The sequence below is a fragment of the Bos indicus x Bos taurus genome, chromosome 2 (genome assembly GCF_003369695.1).
Source record: "Bos indicus x Bos taurus breed Angus x Brahman F1 hybrid chromosome 2, Bos_hybrid_MaternalHap_v2.0, whole genome shotgun sequence".
Lineage (NCBI taxonomy): Eukaryota > Metazoa > Chordata > Mammalia > Artiodactyla > Bovidae > Bos > Bos indicus x Bos taurus.
This window is the reverse complement of record NC_040077.1, coordinates 31,391,549-31,413,821: the sequence shown is the minus strand read 5'-3', so window position 1 is coordinate 31,413,821 and position 22,273 is coordinate 31,391,549. Positions and strand designations below refer to the sequence as shown.

The 22,273-nt window shown below is 37.4% G+C and overlaps 1 protein-coding gene across 1 annotated transcript in view; it reads right to left on the bottom strand.

Annotated features, from left to right (window-relative positions):
* Window positions 1–22,273, bottom strand: part of COBLL1 (cordon-bleu WH2 repeat protein like 1) — a 168,812-nt gene that overhangs the window by 49,209 nt on the left and 97,330 nt on the right. The window contains exons 2-5 of the mRNA XM_027559078.1: window positions 20,726–20,914; window positions 6,608–6,809; window positions 2,982–3,210; window positions 2,078–2,116 (exon numbers count right to left, since the gene is read on the bottom strand). Coding sequence (XP_027414879.1) covers window positions 2,078–2,116; window positions 2,982–3,210; window positions 6,608–6,809; window positions 20,726–20,914 — 659 coding nt within the window. The remainder of the gene's footprint in view (window positions 1–2,077; window positions 2,117–2,981; window positions 3,211–6,607; window positions 6,810–20,725; window positions 20,915–22,273) is intronic.

Genomic DNA, 22,273 nt, shown 5'->3' with positions numbered 1-22,273 from the left:
AGTCAGTGTTAAACAGCAGGACAAACAAGGACTTGAGCTTATTTAGAAAAGCAACTTAAATACTGTAGTTTCCTGTTTCTCAAAGAGAGGCTGTAAATAATTGCACACAAAGTTCTAAGCCTTCTGATCTTATCAGACAAAATAAGGAGGCAGGAGCATTTACAACATTTGGATTGAGCTTGTAGATTCTGACACTGTAAAAGGAGCTTTTTACATTTTCCTGTTACAATCTCTTAAGATTATATTCACAACATTTAATACTCTGCATAAACCACATACTTTTTTGGCTGGAGGGGATATTAGAAATCAGCGCATTCAACAGCTTCAAAACGAGGCCAATAAGATTATGGACTGTGCTTTGGGTTATGTATGTAGAGAGTGGCAAAGTTAGGAGTGAAAGCCATGTACAAGTAACAGAATGCTGTTGCTGGAAAGAATCAAGAGAACATTTTTTTCTCTTAATTATCATAAAAGTGGGAGGTGAGATCCAGACAAATAAAGTCATTTGCCTGATCAGCTTGCCAGATGAGCTTAGTAGCTAAGGCAATATCAGGATTAACATGCCTATCTTCTGATTATTAGCCAGTATACACTTTACACGGAGAAGGCAATGGCACCCCACTCCAGTACTCTTGCCTGGAAAATCCTATGGATGGAGGAGCCTGGTAGGCTGCACTTCATGGGGTCACTAAGGGTCGGACACGACTAAGCGACTTCACTTTCACTTTTCACTTTCATGCATTGGAGAAGGAAATGGAAACCCACTCCCGTGTTCTTGCCTGGAGAATCCCAGGGACGGGGGAGCCTGGTGGGCTGCCATCTATGGGGTCGCACAGAGTCGGACACGACTGAAATGACTTAGCAGCATACACTTTACAATCATAAGAATTTTCAACTCCTTTGATTAGTCTAGTCTTCATGATAGCCACTAGAAATAAATAAGTACACTATTACTTATGTGGCCTTAATTCTTGGAATCGAGAGGTTCATTGTGTTATGAAAAAATTCTAAATGGTGAAGAAAGAAGATTTCAGTAATTTAATAACACTTAATGTATATAGTTTATTAAGTTTTTTTAGTAGGGGGTAATTATTACAATAATCAATAATCTGAACCTATTTTTTAATGGGGAAAAGATTTCCAGACTTTATTATTATTGGATAATTTTTAATAAAGTTTTCTGCTATGAAAGTAATATATTTCCATTATAAAATTCTATAATATAAAGAAAAGAAGGATGAAAAATGTCACTCATAGTCCTACCACCCAAAGGTATCCACACTTAAAATTTTTATATATTCATTTTCAGAAATTTCATGTAAAATTTTTTTAAAATATACTAAACATTAAAGAGCTTTAAAAGCTGATTTTAGCATAAGCACTTTCCATATTATTACAAAATATTCACAAGCAATTTAAATTTGCAAACATTGCCTATAATGAATATACCCTTAATAGTCTGAATAACTATTTCAAAAGAAATAATTTGGGACCCTTCTTGGAACCACCAAGCTTTCAGTGTATGTACCCAATAAAGGCCCTAGCAAAATCACTTTTTCTTGTCTGAGAGTGAAGGATATGTTTTTCTCATTCTTAATGTGATGTTAATTTTCAAATAGTTATTGAAATGTAATTATTGTATTAAATTCAGGAATCAAGGTGGGAGCTTATAAACTATTTTTCAGAAATAAAACCCAAAGATTTTCTAAATTAAAATCTCTTACAAAATGTATATATTAATAGTCTTAAGAAGATAAGTAATATTATCAGCTTGGTTAATTAGTGTTAGTCACTCAGTCATGTCCAACTCTTTGCAATCCCGTGGACTATAGTCCGCTAGGCTACTCTGTCCATGGAATTCTCCAGGCAAGAGTACTGGCATGGAAAGCCATTCCCTTATACTGGCATGGATAGCCATTCCCTTCTCCAGGAGATCTTCCCAATCCAGGGATCGAACCCAGATCTCCAGATTCTTTATCATCTAAGCCACCAGAAAAGTTCCATGAGCAGTTTTTATAATTTACCCAATAGAAATAGAGATTTCATATTATAATCTTTCTACAGATTCATATCTTACCTTGTAAAGATGACTTGTTGAAGGCAGTAACAGAAGTGGCTACAGAAGGAGGGAGTAAAAGAGGGTAACTTGACTGTAAAGATAATGTCTGTTCAAGTATAAAACATCACTGAGTTGAAACATTTGTCTATGAGTTATTTAAAGCCACAATCTCAAGTTGAAGTTCTCTACACAGAGACGATGTAAGTAATCATTCTTCACAAAGCTTTTATTACTCCTAATAAAACAGATTTGTGTTGAATAAAGAAACTTGCATTTATCTATTAGATATCATAGAAACCAACATTATCTAAAATCTCCAAGTTTTAATACATTATATCTATAGACTTATACTCCAAGTTATCCTATTTTGAAGACTTTTGTTAACTAGACTGACTCATTTTATAAGCTAATTGATTTTGGGTGCTGAACTTAGAAAAATATTTGTCAATATATTCCTAAATTTGAAAGAAAATTAAGACTCAGACAAAACCATGGTGAGTCTCCCACAGTACAGTTGGATTTTTTTACCATCTGAGCCACCAGGGAAGCCCATGAATAAGGGAGTAGGGTGGCCTATCCCTTCTCCAGGGGATCTTCCTGACCCAGGAATCAAACCAGGGTCTCCTGCATTGCAGGCGGATTCTTTACCAGCTGAGCTACCAGGGATGCCCTAAATATTCAAAGGTAGATGGAAAAGTATAAAATGTAAATGACAGCTAAGAAAGACAAATTTTTATTCCAATTTTAATAACTGAACTCAAGTTAAATTTTATTACATTTAGTTTTCTCTTTTTATTTCCAATGACATGTACTGACTTTACTACAGGATTCTTTATGAATTTGAGAATACTTATACATAAACACAAAACATGCATACATATGCACATCCTGTCAAATGAACAACATGAAAAGTCTTACTTACCTTTGCTGACATCGATGGCATATAATTCCCTCAGTCCCAGTTCATTAAGAGATTTTGTCAAGTCAAGGGGCTCCTGAGACTGATAGTCCTTCAATAACTGTGTGTGTAATGGATCAAACTCACATTTGCTGCATATAATGGCGATAAGTTCTTGAAGAGGTGCATGTGGGCTAACTCTTACTATTGTCTTCTGCGTTTTCTTAAAATTGATCACTACTCTCACAGTTTTCTGAAACACAGATTAAAGCCAGAGTTACACCATAATTTACTGGAGTTTTTTTTTTTCCAAGATAATAAGAACCTTCATTTTATTGTGTAAGAATCCTTCTTCTATAGCCAAGTTCAATAATATAGGTAACATTAAGAATTAAAGTGAATAACATGATGATATACAAGTACTATGACCTTATTTTTAACTTATGGTGTTTCTGGTGGAAGTAAGTGGCCTGAATTTCCATCCTGAGATCTGGAGAAGATTGGAGGCGTTTTCTAGAATAGTCTTTGTAGCACTGCTGTTGCTGCTAAGTCACTTCAGTCGTGTCCGACTCTGTGTGACCCCATAGATGGCAGACCACCAGGCTCCCCGTCCCTAGGATTCTCCGGGCAAGAACGCTGGATTTGTAGTACTAGAATGTCATAAATTTCTGTCTCATACTTCAGACTTTAACTGAAGCCCCAGTTCTATTCCTGTATCTCTAGCACCCTCACATTGCATAATATGAAATTACCATAGATTACTGACCATCTTTCTCCAGTGATGTCTAGAACAATGAGATAATCTATGGAAAATTATGTGTTGGAACAAATACAACATACAGTATTTTCTACTTTGTGGTAAAATCTTCATTTTGATTAATGTTACTTCCTAAATCCAAACCAGATGCTTTGAAAAAGGTTGCTTATTAAGTAATCTAGATTAAATTCATAACTCTTATAAAGTATTAAGTCGGAGAAGGCAATGGCACCCCACTCCAGTACTTTTGCCTGGAAAATTCCATGGATGGAGGAGGCTGGTGGGTTGCAGTCCATGGGGTTGCTAGAGTCGGACATGACTGAGCGACTTCCCTTTCACTTTTCACTTTCATGCATTGGAGAAGGAAATGGCAACCCACTCCAGCGTTCTTGCCTGGAGAATCCCAGGGACGGGTGAGCCTGGTGGGCTGCCGTCTATGGGGTCGCATAGAGTCGGACACAACTGAAGCAACTTAGCAGGAGCAGCAGCAGCACACGCTAATAAAAGTAATGCTCAAAATTCTCCAAGCCAGGCTTCAGCAATATGTGAACCGTGAACTTCCTGATGTTCAAGCTGGTTTTAGAAAAGGCAGAGGAACCAGAGATCAAATTGCCAACATTCGCTGGATCATGGAAAAAGCAAGAGAGTTCCAGAAAAACATCTATTTCTGCTTTACTGACTATGCCAAAGCCTTTGACTGTGTGGATCACAATAAACTGTGGAAAATTCTGAAAGAGATGGGAATACCAGACCACCTGACCTGCGTCTTGAGAAATTTGTATGCAGGTCAGGAAGCAACAGTTAGAACTGGACATGGAACAACAGACTGGTTCCAAATAGGAAATGGAGTTCGTCAAGGCTGTATATTGTCACCCTGTTTATTTAACTTATATGCAGAGTACATCATGAGAAACGCTGGACTGGAAGAAACACAAGCTGGAATCAAGATTGCTGGGAGAAATATCAATAACCTCAGATATACAGATGACACCACCCTTATGGCAGAAAGTGAAGAGGAACTCAAAAGCCTCTTGATGAAAGTGAAAGTGGAGAGTGAAAAAGTTGGCTTAAAGCTCAACATTCAGAAAACGAAGATCATGGCTTCTGGTCCCATTACTTCATGGGAAATAGATGGGGAAACAGTGGAAACAGTGTCAGGCTTTATTTTTCTGGGCTCCAAAATCACTACAGATGGTGACTGCAGCCATGAAATTAAAAGACGCTTACTCCTTGGAAAGAAAGTTATGACCAACCTAGATAGCATATTCAAAAGCAGAGACATTACTTTGCCAACAAAGGTTCGTCTAGTCAAGGCTATGGTTTTTCCTGGGGTCATGTATGGATGTGAGAGTTGGACTGTGAAGAAGGCTGAGCGCCGAAGAATTGATGCTTTTGAACTGTGGTGTTGGAAAAGACTCTCGAGAGTCCCTTGGACTGCAAGGAGATCCAACCAGTCCATTCTGAAGGAGATCAGCCCTGGGATTCCTTTGGAAGGACTGATGCTGAAGCTGAAACTCCAGTACTTGGCCACCTCATGCAAAGAGTTGACTCATTGGAAAAGACTCTGATGCTGGGAGGGATTGGGGGCAGGAGGAGAAGGGGACGGCAGAGGATGAGATGGCTGGATGGCATCACTGACTCGATGGACGTGAGTCTGAGTGAACTCCGGGAGTTGGTGTTGGACAGGGAGGCCTGGCGTGCTTCGATTCATGGGGTCGCAGAGAGTCGGACACGACTGAGCGACTGAACTGATCTGATTGTTGTCACTACTATTATTAGTACTTTGGTTAATTTTAATATATTAGTAAAGAATAGTATAATAGTCCTCATTTAGATATTTAATACTGCTAACTCAAAGTTACCAAGAAGATTTTAAGCACCTCCATATTTTAATGCAATTGAATTAAATTTTGTATGTAAATGGAATTTAGAAACATGACCACGTTAAATGAAACTTACAGATTGCAGATCTTTAAAGTTTAACATATATTCCTAAAATACCACATATAGTCAAATCCTACAGCATAAATAATACAATTTCCATCTAGATAAATAGAATACATATCTTTATGGAAAATAGCCCAATATCCTAATATTTAATATTCAATCAAATGTTGTAGAAAGCAAAGGATTTTTAGTATTGTCCATAAAAGGTACCGTTTTCGTTAAAAAAAAAAAAACCCTTCTCATAAGAATATGAAGAAAATATGAGAATGTACGTACTCAAGTCATGTGTAAATGAACTAATTTTAAAAATAAACCTTTATATATTTTTTAAAGTTAAAAGTGGTTTATGTTGTTCCTAATGAAAGAGTATTTCTAGAAACCCATTACTTCTACCCCCTGTTTGCTTACGGAAAGAGAACAATTTTATAAAGGAGAACTGATGAATGATATTATCACTATGGTAAAAAATTTTTGCTTAAAATCCATACATTACAGAAAACCGAGCCATCATGCAGCTCAAATTAACAATAATTTATAAGTTAAAAAGTTACAACCACCACTTACCATGTACAGAGAAGTAAAAAAAAATTATTTTAAATTCTTAGAGGAATTTGTATTCAAGAATTCTAAAGCCTTTTTAAAAAAATGTAAAATACTTTTTAAAAGAATAGCTCAAAATATAGATCTTTCATAACTGTCAGATTCTGATACTGTCAAAAAGATCACTTTAGCACATCTAAAATCTAAAATATTCCCCAAATCCTAGTTAATCCAAGGATAAACAACCAAGTGAATCCTAAGCAAAAAGGTCCAGGAAAACACAATAGCCATACTTACACCGAATTAGACCAGGAAAAGCAAATTTTATTTCATTTACACTGAGCTGCAAAGAATGATTTTAAAACTTAACTTAGTATCATGTCAAAATCTACTATGAAAATCTTACCTCTGGTATTAAAGGTGTAGGTTTCTTCTTATCCAGAATTTTTGGCTTTAAAATTACTTTTTCCACCTCCAACATTCCTATTGGTGTGTTTGGCTTAAATTTAATGGGGTTCTTTTCAGCTGAGAGCAGATCAATTGTGTGACTTGATGGATTTAAGTGATATTGTGCACAGAGGAAAATCAACAAGTCCATCATAGGTTTACTGTAAAACAAGAGTAGTGCTGATCATGGAGCAGTTTCATTACCTGTTCAATTTATTGTTTCAAGCATTTTTTATGGGGCCTCTGGGGAATGGCAACCCACTCAGTACTCTTGCCGGGAGAATTCCATGGACAGAGGACCTGCCGGGCTACAGTCCATGGGATCACAAAGAGTCGGACACAACTGTGTGACTAACCTTCCTTTTTTTCTTATCTTCAGCAGATAAAACAAGCCTACAGAATACTGTGAAAGCTGCTTAAAAAGCTAACTACAAGATATTATATTTAAGCAGACAAAATTATAATAGTTTAAAAATTCTAAGTAGTATTCAAGAAAACTTGGATCCTTGTGTTGGTTTAAAAATTCTGTATATTTTATCTGCCAAATTGTCTTCGTATCATAGATTTCAGGAGAAGGAAAAGATCTTCTTTACCCAAAAGCAGTCACTTAACTTAGCAGATGCTCCTTTACAATGTCACTTGGAATATGACCAATCTTTAGCTTACAAATTGGTTCTGATAAGAATACAGTATTGTCACTTTTGGTCTTTAGAAAGCATAGAATCTACATGAGGAAGGCCACAAAATCCTAACGAAAAGTGTCATACAGACTTCTTCAATTCATTCAAACAGCATTTAATATCCCTAGGCATTGGCGACAGGGTACAACTTTATGGCATACCTTCTCTCAGATACCCAAAACACTGCCAGATGGACTAGACTAAGTGTCAGCAAGCTACAGTCTGCAGGTCAAAGTGGGTCCACAGTCTTGTTTTTGTAAATAAAAGCTTATTGGCACACAGCGAAGCTTATTTGTTTATATAATATCCAGGGCTACTTTCGGAGAAGACAATGGCACCCAACTCCAGTACTCTTGCCTGGAAAATCCCATGGATGGGGGAGCCTGGTGGGCTGCAGTCCATGGAGTCGCTAAGAGTCGGACACGACTGAGCGACTTCACTTTCACTTTTCACTTTCATGCATTGGAGAAGGAAACGGCAACCCACTCCAGTGTTCTTGCCTGGAGACTCCCAGGGACAGGGGAGCCTGGTGGGCTGCCGTCTATGGGGTCGCACAGAGTCGGACGCGACTGAAGCGACTTAGCAGCAGCTTAGCAGCAGGGCTACTTTTGTGTTATAATGACAGATTTGAGTAGATGTGACTGAGACTGTAGGGCCCCCCAAACCTAATACTTTTTTACTAATTGGCTCTTGACAGAAAAAAGTTTAGGAACTCTTATGCTAGACAGTGAAAAAATAACCAAGTAAATGTATGATAAAATTTCAAACAGTGATTAAGTGTTCAACACTAATAGTAATACAGAACCTATTTCTATATGGAATTGCTAATTCGACTTGAGATTCAGAACACTTAATTTTTTGCTTCCCTTTCCATAGATTCCAACTGCTGACACAGACTTGTTTTCATTCACTTCATCTCCCTTCTCTCTCCCACATACAAGCTGTACCCATTATACATATAGCAAGAAAAATAAACAGAATTGTGTGGTCTCAAACTCTTTCTTAATTGTCAGCATTTGAGGAAAGCATACCAAAAAAATCTTTTATATTATGTGCTTTCTGCAAACGTCTGGAGGTCCTAAGCTGTTAGCTCATACTCAAGACTGAGGCAATAAAATACTGTCTAAAAGTCTTATTTTTGTGAACTGAGGTTTACAGGTTGATGGGCTTCACTTGAGGGTAATCAGGTGACCAGCTTTCCCCCACCCCAAAGGTAAGTATAAATGTCAATAAAAGATAATTCTCCAATTTCTTACCTAGATTATGAACAGCTATCAGTCTTTTAGAAACTTGACAGGGAAATGAGACTAAAAAACCTCACTGTTCAGTATGCTATTTTTAATTTAGTACATCTGTTCCCATATGCACCTACCCTCAGTCTCCTAGGTGGAATTCCCAGGTCTGTAGCCTCTCTGGTTCAACGTTTCCAGAGAGGAAGTATCCTGCTGGGGAAGAATTAGTTGTCTGACATTCCGTGGTCCTGAGGTCAAATACTTTATACAGATTTTCAAACCATCCCCTGGGTTCAGCTCCCTACCTCACCCTCAGCTTCTGCGGTTGTTGCCCATTCTTAGGCCATTCCACTTGTTACGGGATAAAGAGGCATTTTTCATAATGGTGCACTCACTTTTCTCTCTCCCACATACTAGTTGTACCAATTATATATATGCCAAGAAAAATGAATAAATAAAAAATAAGTCCCTCAGTAAAAAAAAAAGAAAGTTCTCTGTAATATGTTTCAGTCCCCCAAATATGTTTCGTATGTCTTTATTAAAGGCTTGTACAGTAATATTTAGGATTTTTATTTCCTTCTCTTGAGCTACCTAGTATGTTCATACATAAATTTTCTATAATTGCCCACATTTTGGCTTTGGATAGTACACACTCAATTTCATCCAGAGAAAGACTAGCATAATAGTATTGTTGAAGTTTATTTTTTGGTAACAGTACTCTATGATAGCAATTTGATACTAAATACCAATTCTAGACTGGGAAATGGTACTTCTTTCCCTGATAGTAAATAAAGTTAAGAAGGATTAGGTAATGTCTAAATAAATACAATATAATTATGAATATAAAATATTTATACAAAATAAGTATAAATTACAATAAATTATAATTCCTTATACATATAAGCTGGAAGAGGAGAGAATTTTCAGTGCCAACTCAATGGAGACATGTCCACTGTAGTCTATGAGTAAATGGTATTATGTTCAGATTATATTTTCCTTTTTCTCTCTCTATATAAATGTGCGAGTTAATACATGTTAAAAACTCTAAACTTTATACTTCACATCTTTTACTTGTTAAATGTACAGTCCTTCTAGAATCTCTGCCAGAAACTCTGAACATTAACAAGACAAAAACAGTGATTAGTATAAAGTTTTGTTTTTGTTTTGTTAATCTATTTTTAAGCTACCATTTTTTATCTATTAGGAAAAAAGATACTTTAAAAACTTTTTAAAGAACAATTTGACACTCTAACTCTTCTGATATGCCTTAATGAATTATTGTATTTTTATCTGTGATACGCAAATTTTATTCCTTTAGTCAAAGTGGTCACCTATAATTAGCACACTATACCAGATTTCACAGAAAAAAAAGTTGCATGGTGACTAGAATCTTTGAATTCACTGCCTAAATATTTTCTAATAAATAACTCTTGGAAAAGCAACTAAAAGTTACAGATCTTCTTTATGACCTTATTCTCTCATTCTGTAATTACAGCTTCAACTTTTACTTAATTCCAGAGGCCAAGTCTCTCTAGAAAATATTTGTGGGCAGATAATAAAAGCAAAAGATCAGTAAGTTCTGTAACAAACAAAAATACACAGGGATTTGATACTGCCTGCAAATTCAGCTGTGGCCACAAGACTGGAAAAGGTCAGTTTTCATTCCAATCCCAAAGAAAGGCAATGCCGAAGAATGCTCAAACCACCACAGAATTGCACTCATCTCACACGCTAGTAAAGTAATGCTCAAAATTCTCCAAGCCAGGTTTCAGCAATATGCGAACCATGAACTTCCTGATGTTCAAGCTGGTTTTAGAAAAGGCAGAGGAACCAGAGATCAAATGGCCAACATCCGCTGGATCATGGAAAAAGCAAGAGAGTTCCAGAAAAACATCTATTTCTGCTTTATTGACAATGCCAAAGCCTTTGACTGTGTGGGTCACAATAAACTGCGGAAAATTCTGAAAGAGATAGGAATACCAGACCACCTGATTTGCCTCTTGAGAAATTTGTTTGCAGGTCAGGAAGCAACAGTTAGAACTGGACATGGAACAACAGACTGGTTCCAAATTGGAAAAGGAGTTCGTCAAGGCTGTATATTGTCACCCTGCTTATTTAACTTCTATGCAGAGTACATCATGAGAAACGCTGGACTGGAAGAAACACAAGCTGGAATCAAGATTGCTGGGAGAAATATCAATAACCTCAGATATGCAGATGACACCACCCTTATGGCAGAAAGTGAAGAGGAACTCAAAAGCCTCTTGATGAAAGTGAAAGTGGAGAGTGAAAAAGTTGGCTTAAAGCTCAACATTCAGAAAACGAAGATCATGGCATCTGGTCCCATCACTTCATGGGAAATAGATGGGGAAACAGTGGAAACAGTGTCAGGCTTTATTTTTCTGGGCTCCAGAATCACTACAGATGGTGACTGCAGCCATGAAATTAAAAGACGCTTACTCCTTGGAAGGAAAGTTATGACCAACCTAGATAGCATATTCAAAAGCAGAGACATTACTTTGCCAGCAAAGGTTCGTCTAGTCAAGGCTATGGTTTTTCCAGTGGTCATGTATGGATGTGAGAGTTGGACTGTGAAGAAGGCTGAGCGCCAAAGAATTGATGCGTTTGAACTGTGGTATTGGAGAAGACTCTTGAGAGTCCCTTGGACTGCAAGGAGATCCAACCAGTCCATTCTGAAGGAGATCAGCCCTGGGATTTCTTTGGAGGGAATGATGCTAAAGCTGAAACTCCAGTACTTTGGCCACCTCATGCGAAGAGTTGACTCATTGGAAAAGACTCTGATGCTGGGAGGGATTGGAGGCAAGATGAGAAGGGGACGACAGAGGATGAGATGGCTGGATGGCATCACTGACTCGATGGCCGTGAGTCTGAGTAGACTCCGGGAGTTGGTGATGAACAGGAAGCCTGGCGTGCTGCGATTCATGGGGTCGAAAAGAGTCACACACGACTGAGCGACTGATCTGATCTGATGATAATGATGTGATCACTCACCTAGAGCCAGACATCCTGGAATGTGAAGTCAAGTGGGCCTTAGAAAGCATCACTACGAACAAAGCTAGTGGAGGTGATGGAATTCGAGTTGAGCTATTTCAAATGTGAAAGTGCTGCATTCAATATGCCAGTAAATTTGGAAAACTCAGCAGTGGCCACAGGACTGGAAAAGGTCAGTTTTCATTTCAATCCCAAAGAAAGGCAATGCCAAAGAATGCTCAAACTACCGCACAACTGCACTCATCTCACACGCTAGTAAAGTAATGCTCAAAATTCTCCACGCCAAGCTTCAGCAATACGTGAACCGTGAACTTCCTGATGTTCAAGCTGGTTTTAGAAAAGGCAGAGGAACCAGAGATCAAATTGCCAACATCCGCTGGATCATGGAAAAAGCAAGAGAGTTCCAGAAAAACATCTATTTCTGCTTTACTGACTATGTCAAAGTCTTTGACTGTGTGGATCACAATAAACTGTGGAAAATTCTGAAAGAGATGGGAATACCAGACCACCTGACCTGCCTCTTGAGAAACCTATATGCAGGTCAGGAAGCAACAGTTAGAACTGGACATGGAACAACAGACTGGTTCCAAATAGGAAAAGGAGTACATCAAGGCTGTATATTGTCACCCTGCTTATCTAAGTTCTATGCAGAGTACATCATGAGAAATGCTGGGCTGGAAGAAGCATAAGCTGGAATCAAGATTGCCGAGAGAAATATCAATAGCCTCACATATGCAGATGACACCACCCTTATGGCAGAAAGTGAAGAGGAACTAAAAAGCCTCCTGATGAAGGTGAAAGTGGAGAGTGGAAAAGTTGGCTTAAAGCTCAACATTCAGAAAACGAAGATCATGGCTTCTGGTCCCATTACTTCATGGGAAATAGATGGGGAAACAGTGGAAACAGTGTCAGACTTTATTTTTTGGGCTCCAAAATCACTGCAGATGGTGACTGCAGCCATGAAATTAAAAGACGCTTACTCCTTGGAAGGAAAGTTATGACCAACCTAGATAGAATATTCAAAAGCAGAGATACTACTTTGCCAACAAAGATCCATCTAGTCAAGGCTATGGTTTTTCCAGTGGTCATATATGGATGTGAGAGTTGGACTGTGAAGAAAGCTGAGTGCCAAAGAATTGATGCTTTTCAAACTGTGGTGTTGGAGAAGACTCTTGAGAGTCCCTTGGACTGCAAGGAGATCCAACCAGTCCATCCTAAAGGATGTTCATTGAAACACATCAGTCCTGGGTGTTCATTGGAAGGACTGATGCTGAAGCTGAAACTCCAATACTTTCGCCACCTCATTCGAAGAGTTGACTCATTGGAAAAGACTCTGATGCTGGGAGGGATTGTGGGCAGAAGGAGAAGGGGACGACAGAGGATGAGATGGCTGGATGGCAACACCAACTCGATGGACATGAATTTGAGTGAACTCCGGGAGTTGGTGATGGACAGAGAGGCCTGGTGTGCTGTGATTCATGGGGTTGCAAAGAGTTGAACATGACTGAGCAACTGAACTAACTATACCTAGATGTGAACTCCTCTCTAGCAGCTCTACCTCTTACCAGACTTTCTTTCCAGGACCTAATACAACACAGGTCAGCATCACTGAATGAGGAATTTATAGGAGCCAATGATTATTTATCTCTTAGGTAATTCTGCTTAAATATCCATGAGCTCAAACATACAGCAGACAATATGCATTTGAGGTGGCTGTTCACTGTCTGATGCATGAAAAGGTGAAACTGTCAAAAGGCGACTCACATGCTTAAAAAAAAAAAAACACAGAGGTGAGAAAGTGGTTTTGATTTTTGTTTCTTAATTAACAAACTTGACTAGTAGCCTTGTTGCATCTAAAGACAGTACACTTAACATAGAAGTGGGGTGTAAGCATTAACTTAACTGAAGACTTCATCCAAAATCAGCCTCAGATCAGTTTGACTGCTTGAAGTATTTAATTAAAGGCTCAGCATTTGGCCCTAAAAGCACAGAAGAGATAACCCTGACCTAGCCAATTCTGAGGGTGGGAATTACTGACCATCCGGTTCTACCTTAAAGGAGCTGTAACACAATAAAAGCAGTACACTAACTTTAAGCAGGCCCTGCACACAGTGGGACTGCTTTGAGGATTAACTAGTCACAAAGTGCTCCCCTAGAAAACAAAATCCTCTCTTGAGGATAGTTTAGAATTATCCACCTAAATGCCAAGTTACTTCTACCAAAAACAACAATTTTAGTTTGATGGTAATTATCCTAAGCTGATGTACCTAACAACCGTTGGCTGAAAGGTCTAAGCACGTGATCACCATAGTAAGGACACTTCTTCTCCTATTTGCTAAGGTGGGAGCACGTGCCAGCAGTCCATCCGAAACCCAAGCCAAATAACTGAATGTTGAATAGGATTGGCTGAATTTGATCACCACTTCTTCATTCAAACAAGAAACTGTCTTTTCCTCCTCTATATCACCATATTACTTTGAATTTTGACTTATTATTGAACAAAGTCTGCTTTGCACTATTATTTATAGATTTTTTTTTAAATCTTGTAAAATAATGACTTTCTAGAGAGGGAATTAAAAAAAACAAAAAAACTTAAAAAAAAAAACTCTTCTTTGAACCAGAAGAAATCCTTATGAGATTTCCCACTCCATTTTGAAATAACAATTCTTTGTATTAATTTCATATCTAGTATCTCCTTTGAGTTCACAACCACGGCAAAAGCTACTTGCACTTTATGAATGAAGAAACTGTGGTTAGAAAAGTGACATAAACAGATTACAAACGGCATAAATAGAATTGGCTGCAGTCAGAGTGAAAATGTCCTGACTCCTAATCCAGCTACACTTTAGCCTCAGGATCACATGCAAGACTCAGAGCAGATGGCTTGCAACAGCTTTTATGCTATCTACTGCAGTTTTACTTCAAAGATTGACGGCATCACTAAATAACTCCCTGAAATCCTCCAATGACCCTTCCTGCATTTATGGTACATATGAAGGGTAATCTTGTCCTAGTTTTATTACCTGCTAGATAAAAGAAGACTTCTGCTTTGAGATTTTAAAGATCCACTTAGGTATTAAAAATGAAAGTCAGGATTCACCAAAGAGCTTTCAGATCAGCTCCAACAACTACCTAGGTGAATTTCCAAATCCTGCTGCTGCTGCTAAGTTACTTCAGTCGTGTCCAAGGGCTGTTACACTTAAATAATTTAACAGTTAAAACTACAACTTTTATTTAGCAGCTGTAGTTGAATAAGTATCTAAATCAAAATTTAGAGCTTTCTTATGGAGCTCAGTGTAAATGACCCTGATGCTGGGAAAGATCAAGGCCAAGAGGAAAAGGGGGTGATAGAGGATGAGACAATTGTGGATGGCATCACTGACTCAATGGACACGAGTCAATGCTGCACGCCAGGCTTCCCTGCCCCTCACCAACTCCCAGAGCCTATTCAAACTCAAGGTCATCAAGTTGTGATGCCATCCAACCATCTCATCCCCTGTCGTCCCCTACTCCTCCTGCCTTCAATCTTTCCCAGCATCAGGGTCTTTACCAATCAGTCAGTTCTTCACATCAGGCGGCCTAAGTATTAGGGTTTCAGCTTCAGAATCAGTCCTTCCAATGAATATTCAGGACTGATTTCCTTTAGGATGGACTGGTTAGATCTCCTTGCAGTCCAAGGGACTCTCAAGAGTCTTCTCCAACACTACAGTTCAAAAGCATCAACTCTTTGGCGCTCAGGTTTCTTAATAGTCCAATTCTCACATCCATACATGACTACTGGAAAAACCATAGTTTTGACTAGACGGACCTTTGTTGGTAATGTCTCTGCTTTTTAATATGCTGTCTAGGTTGGTCATAACTTTTCTTCCAAGGAGCAAGCATCTTTTAATTTCATGGCTGCAGTCACCATCTGCAGTGATTTTGGAGCCCAAAAAATAGTCTCTTACTGCTTCCATTGTTTCCCCATCTATCTGCCATGAAGTGATGGGACCGGAAGCCGTGAACAACAACAAATGGAGCTCAATGTGGTTATGCCATGCAACAGATTTTCAGCAGTGTGTTTTTGAAATCCATCACCCTATCATATAATGTATTTACTACACATCTGTCATTTGACAGTTTTCAGTAAATATAAGAATGATTCTGAAATTCTGAAGTTCTTCTGAGATCCATACCACTTGCTGTATTACTGGTTTAGGTGTGGGAGGTAAGCAAAACTGACCCACATTAATCCAGTGAAAGCTTGTCATTTTTTATAGTCTACTTTCTTCCAGTAGATGGCACTGCAGTTCATGTAAAACACTCCTGAGTTAGTTCTCTGACCCACCGGGTACCAGTCAAAACTCTGCTCACAAAGGTCAGACAGACGAGGTGACTTGCTTGAGGTCACATAGCAAGTTATGGAATAAACTGTAAAGCCTGAGACTTCTAACTTCAAGTTCCATGCTTTCTTTATTTGTGTTTTCATCCCTGATATTCTAAGATTTGCTCACATCAAAACAAATCCCTGTTTATAGTATTCAGGACATAAAACAACACAAATTATAGGAGAGAGAATAGGCTAAGACATAGAGTGCTCTCCCTGTAGGCCAACAAAGAGAGTTAATATCAGTCATTTATCAAATTTCCAAATTAAAACTGCTTTTAAAATGTCCCCAGAGAAAAAGGGAAAAATATGTATTCAATGAGAATGACACCCGACTATAAAGCAAGGACACAGAGTGACGTACAAACATACCTGCACATTTCCATCAGCGTTTAACCTATAAGCTCATTTTCATTAAAAATTAACTTTTCCCAAACACTAGTAGATACCACCACATGTGCTATTGCATAGCATGGCATTTTCTGAGGCGCTTACCCCTACACAGCTTGCCTCTAACAACAATATTCTTTAATGCTCACTTTTAGCAAGGCCCAGAGCTGCTTTGCCTGGTGAAAGATTATTTACTTGACCTGCATACACACACACACAGATATATATGTATGTATGCATGCATATATATACACACACACACACACACACACACACATACATACACATATACCTGTACTTCCTTCCTTCAATCCAATCATCTGTAATAACAGGACAAACAGAAATGCCCAAAGTTTTTATGCTGCTACTCAGCTATCTTCAATGTAAGCCAAGGATCACAAAGGCAGGATGACAGATACTGGGTGACTTTTGGTCACTAAAGAGGCAGTATCACTAAGCTCTGATACCAAAAGACTGGTAAGCCTGTACAGATAGCTCCTAACCTGATTCAGGATAACAAGTTTTTAGTTTGCCCTTGAGCATAAGTCTATTACCATCTCCAACTTTACTGTGTTCCCTAATACGAATAAGCTTTTCAGTGAAAAATCAATGTATAAACAAGTGTATTCTAAGATAATGTTGTCTGTTACATCCTCAAAAATGGGCCTTTGAGCATACCTCTGCATGCACTGTATGAGAACAGAGGGGAACTTTCTAAAGAACCTCCCCAAGAATACATTTTGAGAAGCACAATTTTTCTGAAAAGTTAAATGAAGCATAAGTTTCTAAATATTTATTTCAGGCTTATATTGACATTATTCTTCAAAGGAAATATATATAAGTAACACCACTGAAATATACAATACAAAGAATATTTAGACAAATTAAGAAAAATGGCCTCAAAATATTAAAAATATTAGAGAGCTCCTTCATAGTGACATAAGGAGCTTTGATTTATTAATTGCTAACAAAACTTTATGCCCTTAATTAAACTATTCAATTTAATTAAAATACTCTTCCATAGTATACTCTTCCACTAAATCCCTGTATCATTTTGTTGAAAATTGTCTTATTCCATTTATGGTAACAAAGCCAAGAAGAAATATAAGTTATCTATACCATGGCTCTGTATATTAGGTAGCTAACATTTTTCAAAAATAGAATTTTTTTTCTATAAAAACATTTTTGTTTTTCTTGTTATTGTTAAACATTGATTTTTTTTTTTTAAACAATGGGCCAGCAATTGCTGCAACCTTCAAAATATCCCAAATCACACTCAAGATAGCCTGAACTGCCTTCTAAAATATTTGGAATCACTCCTAGATATCCAGAATCATACTCCTGAAATATTCAGAATTGCACAATCACTTTTAATCATAAAGAATTAATATAAAAAAATTAGTCATAGTGTTTTCAACTTGAGTCATTCCTGAGTGATAAAACTATTAGGAACAAATTCTAAAATCAAACTCCCTCATAAAAATATTGATATAAAACAAATTCTACTCTCAGAAAAGTTTTTCAGCCCCAAACAAAATTTAAAAAGCAATCAGAATTTGGGGCATTCTTGCCTTGCTGTCTATCTGAGAAAATATCTTTATTTAAGAGATTCCGGGAAAGCTACTGAGGCCCATCCAAATGCCTATTCAAGACACATCATTTAAGTTGTTACCTCCATCAGCACATAAGATTTAAGGAGACAACATCTGAATTTACTAAATGTCTACTACATTGCAAGAAACTGTAAAAAAAAGAAAAAGAAAAAGAAAGAAAAAAGAAACTATGATAAAGACTACGAAGCAAAGTCATGAGGCCTGCATGGATGTTTTGGTTTGTTTAAGAAGATAAGACACACATACAAATTACAGCCTGAGATAATGTATGTTAACCATCAATGGTATCCAGTGTCAGAAGATTTTGGAAGTTAGAAGTAAACAGTTCTTTCTTGGGAGATCAGGGAGCCTTTATATAAAAAGTGTCACTTGAACTATATTAACTGGATAAATGTGGCTGGTATGTACTCAAGATGGAAAGGCTTTCCAAAAAAAATGTGAGAGTGGAAAAAGCAGAGTATCTGTAGAAGAAAAGAGTCGTGTGGCTAAAGCTGAAGCTATTCAGAGGGGAGTAGTGAAGGAAAGCCTGCCTAACTTCAGAGGAGAAGTTAGGCAAGGCACCTCATGTCCAGGCTCGGTAGCTTGGACTTCCTCACTTTGGTGCTGAATTGCCATTCCCGCAGGCTTTTATCATAGGGAGTGCCACAAACAGAGGGGTGTTTTAGTCAGATTACCCTGAGGGTGGAGAATGAATGGAGACAGCCCAGGGTTAAGGAAAACAGTCCTCAATAGAAAATGGAGGCAGCCACTACGTGCCAGGCACTGATAGTATTTCATTTAATCCCAAAAACAATTCAGTTATAAAACATTTTTATAGATAAGAAAACTGAAGCAATTCAACAATAGTTGGCAGCCCAGAAACAAACAGCTGACTGGTGGAAAATTACTCCAGCTTAGGAACCTGGAAGGCAAACAGGCCAGAAGGTCACAAGGGTGCAGAAGATCTAGGGTCCTTGTAAGTACAAATGTAGTAGGAATGACTGATGAAGAATTCAAGTCAAATACGAAAGAAACACGCAGCAATCGGAAGAGAAGTCATCAATTAGACTTAAGGAGGATGAAGAACAACTCCAATTTAAAAAGTGGATAAGCTAGATTCAAAAAAAAGCTGTGTCAAAGTGGAAACCCTAAGATTTCACTTTTGAAACAGTAATAAGATACCACTGTCCAGCTGGACAGGGGAAGTAGACTATGGACACAGTTTTCCAGAGTTAAGGAAACAGAAGGAAGTTAGCTTGGTGTAGCAGGTGGGAAAATCTGAAGTAATTACAATGGGTTACAGGATAGAGAGGAAACCTGTGATTCTAATACTAAAGTCATTGAGGTTAAAAAAAAAAAAAAAATCTAAAGAACCCAGAGGGCTAATAGTAGGGAAGATGGCAATATAAACAGGTGACTGGTACATTCAAGAGAAATTTTGAGTATTGATGAAACCACTGTTATCCGTCAGCATTAGTGAAGAACTAGGAAAAATAACTGACTTAAAAAAATTACCTTGAATCCAGGGAACATAAGAGGAATTGCCTTTACATTACCCGAGCCACATCCATTATCATCATTATTTTCAAACCAGGGTAATGGTGTGATCTCAAGGGTTAAAGATGATACAATGACCATTGTCTCTAATTCACAAGATGCCTCCTTCACCCAGAAGAGGTGGAAGCCCACCAAGGTCAGTCACAGGGTTCCCAACCTCTAAAACATGATTCCATGTGTCATCTCCAAAACTACTTTCAATACAAAACAAATGGCAAAGTACAACTTCCTTGAATTTAATAAGAATTTAATATGCAATACTATGGATTGTTTGCTAATGCTGAACTTTTCTATCTTCACGTACTTTCAATAATTCATAAAGTTGTACATAAGGATAAATCTCCAAAGTAAGGTATCTTGAATGAGTTTCTTCTAGATAAAACCACATTACAAAAATGCAATACCCAATCGATTACTTACTTATTCTTTCATTCTACAGACAAATATATATACATACACATGCAACTAAAGGTCAAAATAGCTTCAGTTTCTAAAACAGCACCCCTGATAACAAACAGGTAAAGGTAAAGGTGGAACAAGGCCAAGCATACACCTCATGTAACTTTCCTCTTCAAAATGAAATGGAAAATTACACTTGGCTGCATTCCAGTTTTCCAGTTTTTATTCAGGTATTAAAAATATCAGTCTGCTAAATCACATATTCCCTTCCTCCTGGGTTAAAGTTTAATTTTCTGTTTCTATTAAATTTATCTACATTTTAATAAATTCATTAAATCATTCAATGATGTAAAAAATCCTGCTAGTTTTAAAGACAGATTTATCTGTTTGGATAAATGAGAGAGTACCTTTTAAGAGTAGCTAACACAGCTTCTGCAAGTCAAATTTGAAGAAGCAGCTTAAAAAAGAAAGAATAATTTGGAAGCAAAGGGAAGGAGTTTTCTTATGGATCTCTGGCTTGCTTTGTAAGTTTGACTTAGAAAATCAATAAAACTGATGACTATTCTTCTGGAAAAGACCATTAAAAAAAAAAACTTAGTAAATGACTAACAAAATGTAACATAGTTTCAAATTTCAAGAGTCACTTCACCAGGGTTGTGGAATCCATACATTTGATATTTAAAGCATTGTCAGGAAAATTTTAATACCTCTTACCATCTACTCCTTTTTTTAATAGATAACTAAACTGAGCGATGAATAACGTATCTGGCAAAGAAAAAAGAAGTCCAAACAGAGGGTTTCAATTACAGAAGAAAGGGAAATCCTGATGTTTCATTCACTCCACCGTACCTGCCATTAACAGTAGTAGATTTGATAATATCTCCAGGTAGAACCACCAAGAGTTCAATGTCTTTATCTGTCATGTTCTCTTTCTGATCCATGATAAAAGCAGAAGACTCTACAGAATCATCAACTGAAGAGGCATCAAGGCATTTGGTCTCAGCTGGAGGAAGCGGTGCCTTGGCTTTTGGTTTTCTCCTAAAACAAAAACAAAACACAAAGAATAAAGTATACATGTTTTAAAAATAACTTGCTAATGCGATCTCATTTAATAAAAACACAAAATGTGTGTATGCTTTTTCACATCCGGGAAAAATGCACTAAAATATTACAACTGTTAGCTTACTAGGGATGGTAGAATTAAATTTAAAAAAATTTTTGCCTTTTTAAAAATCAGTATATTTGTTTTCAACAATATGCTTGCATTACTTGACAATACAAACAAACAGGATAACAAAGAAATTTGATATTGGCCTTCATTAAATTCAATTAGTGTGTGTTCACTACAGCAGGCAAAAGTATTGCATTTTGTTTGATGGAACAAATTATAAAATTCTTACTGTCCTAATATCTCATTCCCATACCTCCTACTAGCTCTTGCTTTCATGTATTTCATTCTGCTTTTTTCTAATGTAGTGTATTCTGCATCTTTATCCAGATTAAACTCTACCTATGCTACTAAATCTAGCTGCAACCACCATCCTCCCACCCCCTCCATCAATATGAGGTGGCACATATCCTACATGGCACATACAACAAATTACACAAATGTAACATTTTTTTTCCCATTTTTCCTCCCTGGAAAATTTCATCTCTCTGCCTACAATTATTACTCCTTGTAAGAAAGAAGTATGCTGTATTTCCCACTGGACTTACTAATAAACAGTGAACTGCAATTGGTTATTTGTTAAATTATATGGAATTTTCCAAGCAAGAATACTGGAGTGGGTTGCCGTTTCCTTCTCCAGGGGATCTTCCTGACCCAGGGATGGAACTTGGGTATCTAGCACTGCAGGTGAAGTCTTTACCAATTGAGCCACCAGGGAAGCCCTAAAAATAAAAAATGTTACAATTATTCTAATAAATATGTTTCAGTGTCACTTACCCGGACAACCCCTTAACTGATTTATAACAGAAATAGTAGTAGACATTCTGCACAAGACCAATTCAATGATTTGAGGGGTTGAAAACAATGAGACATGGAAATAAACATCATGTAACTATAAGTAAGTCCATACGCATATTTTCTAAGTACTGCAAATTAGAGCTTTTGCAAATGTTACTTTATTGAATTATAGTTGACATATAACATTACGTTGTATCAGGTGTACTACATAGTGATTTGACATTTGCATATGTTATGAAATGATCCTAAGTCTAGTAACCATCTGTCCCCATACAAAGTTATTACAATATTACTGATAATATTTTTTGTGCTATTAATATATCTTATATCCCTGTGGCTTATTTAAAATTGGAGATTTGTACCTCTTAATTATGGACGTCCCTGGTGGCTCGGTGGTAAAGAATCCACCTGCCAAGCAGGAGAAGTGGGAT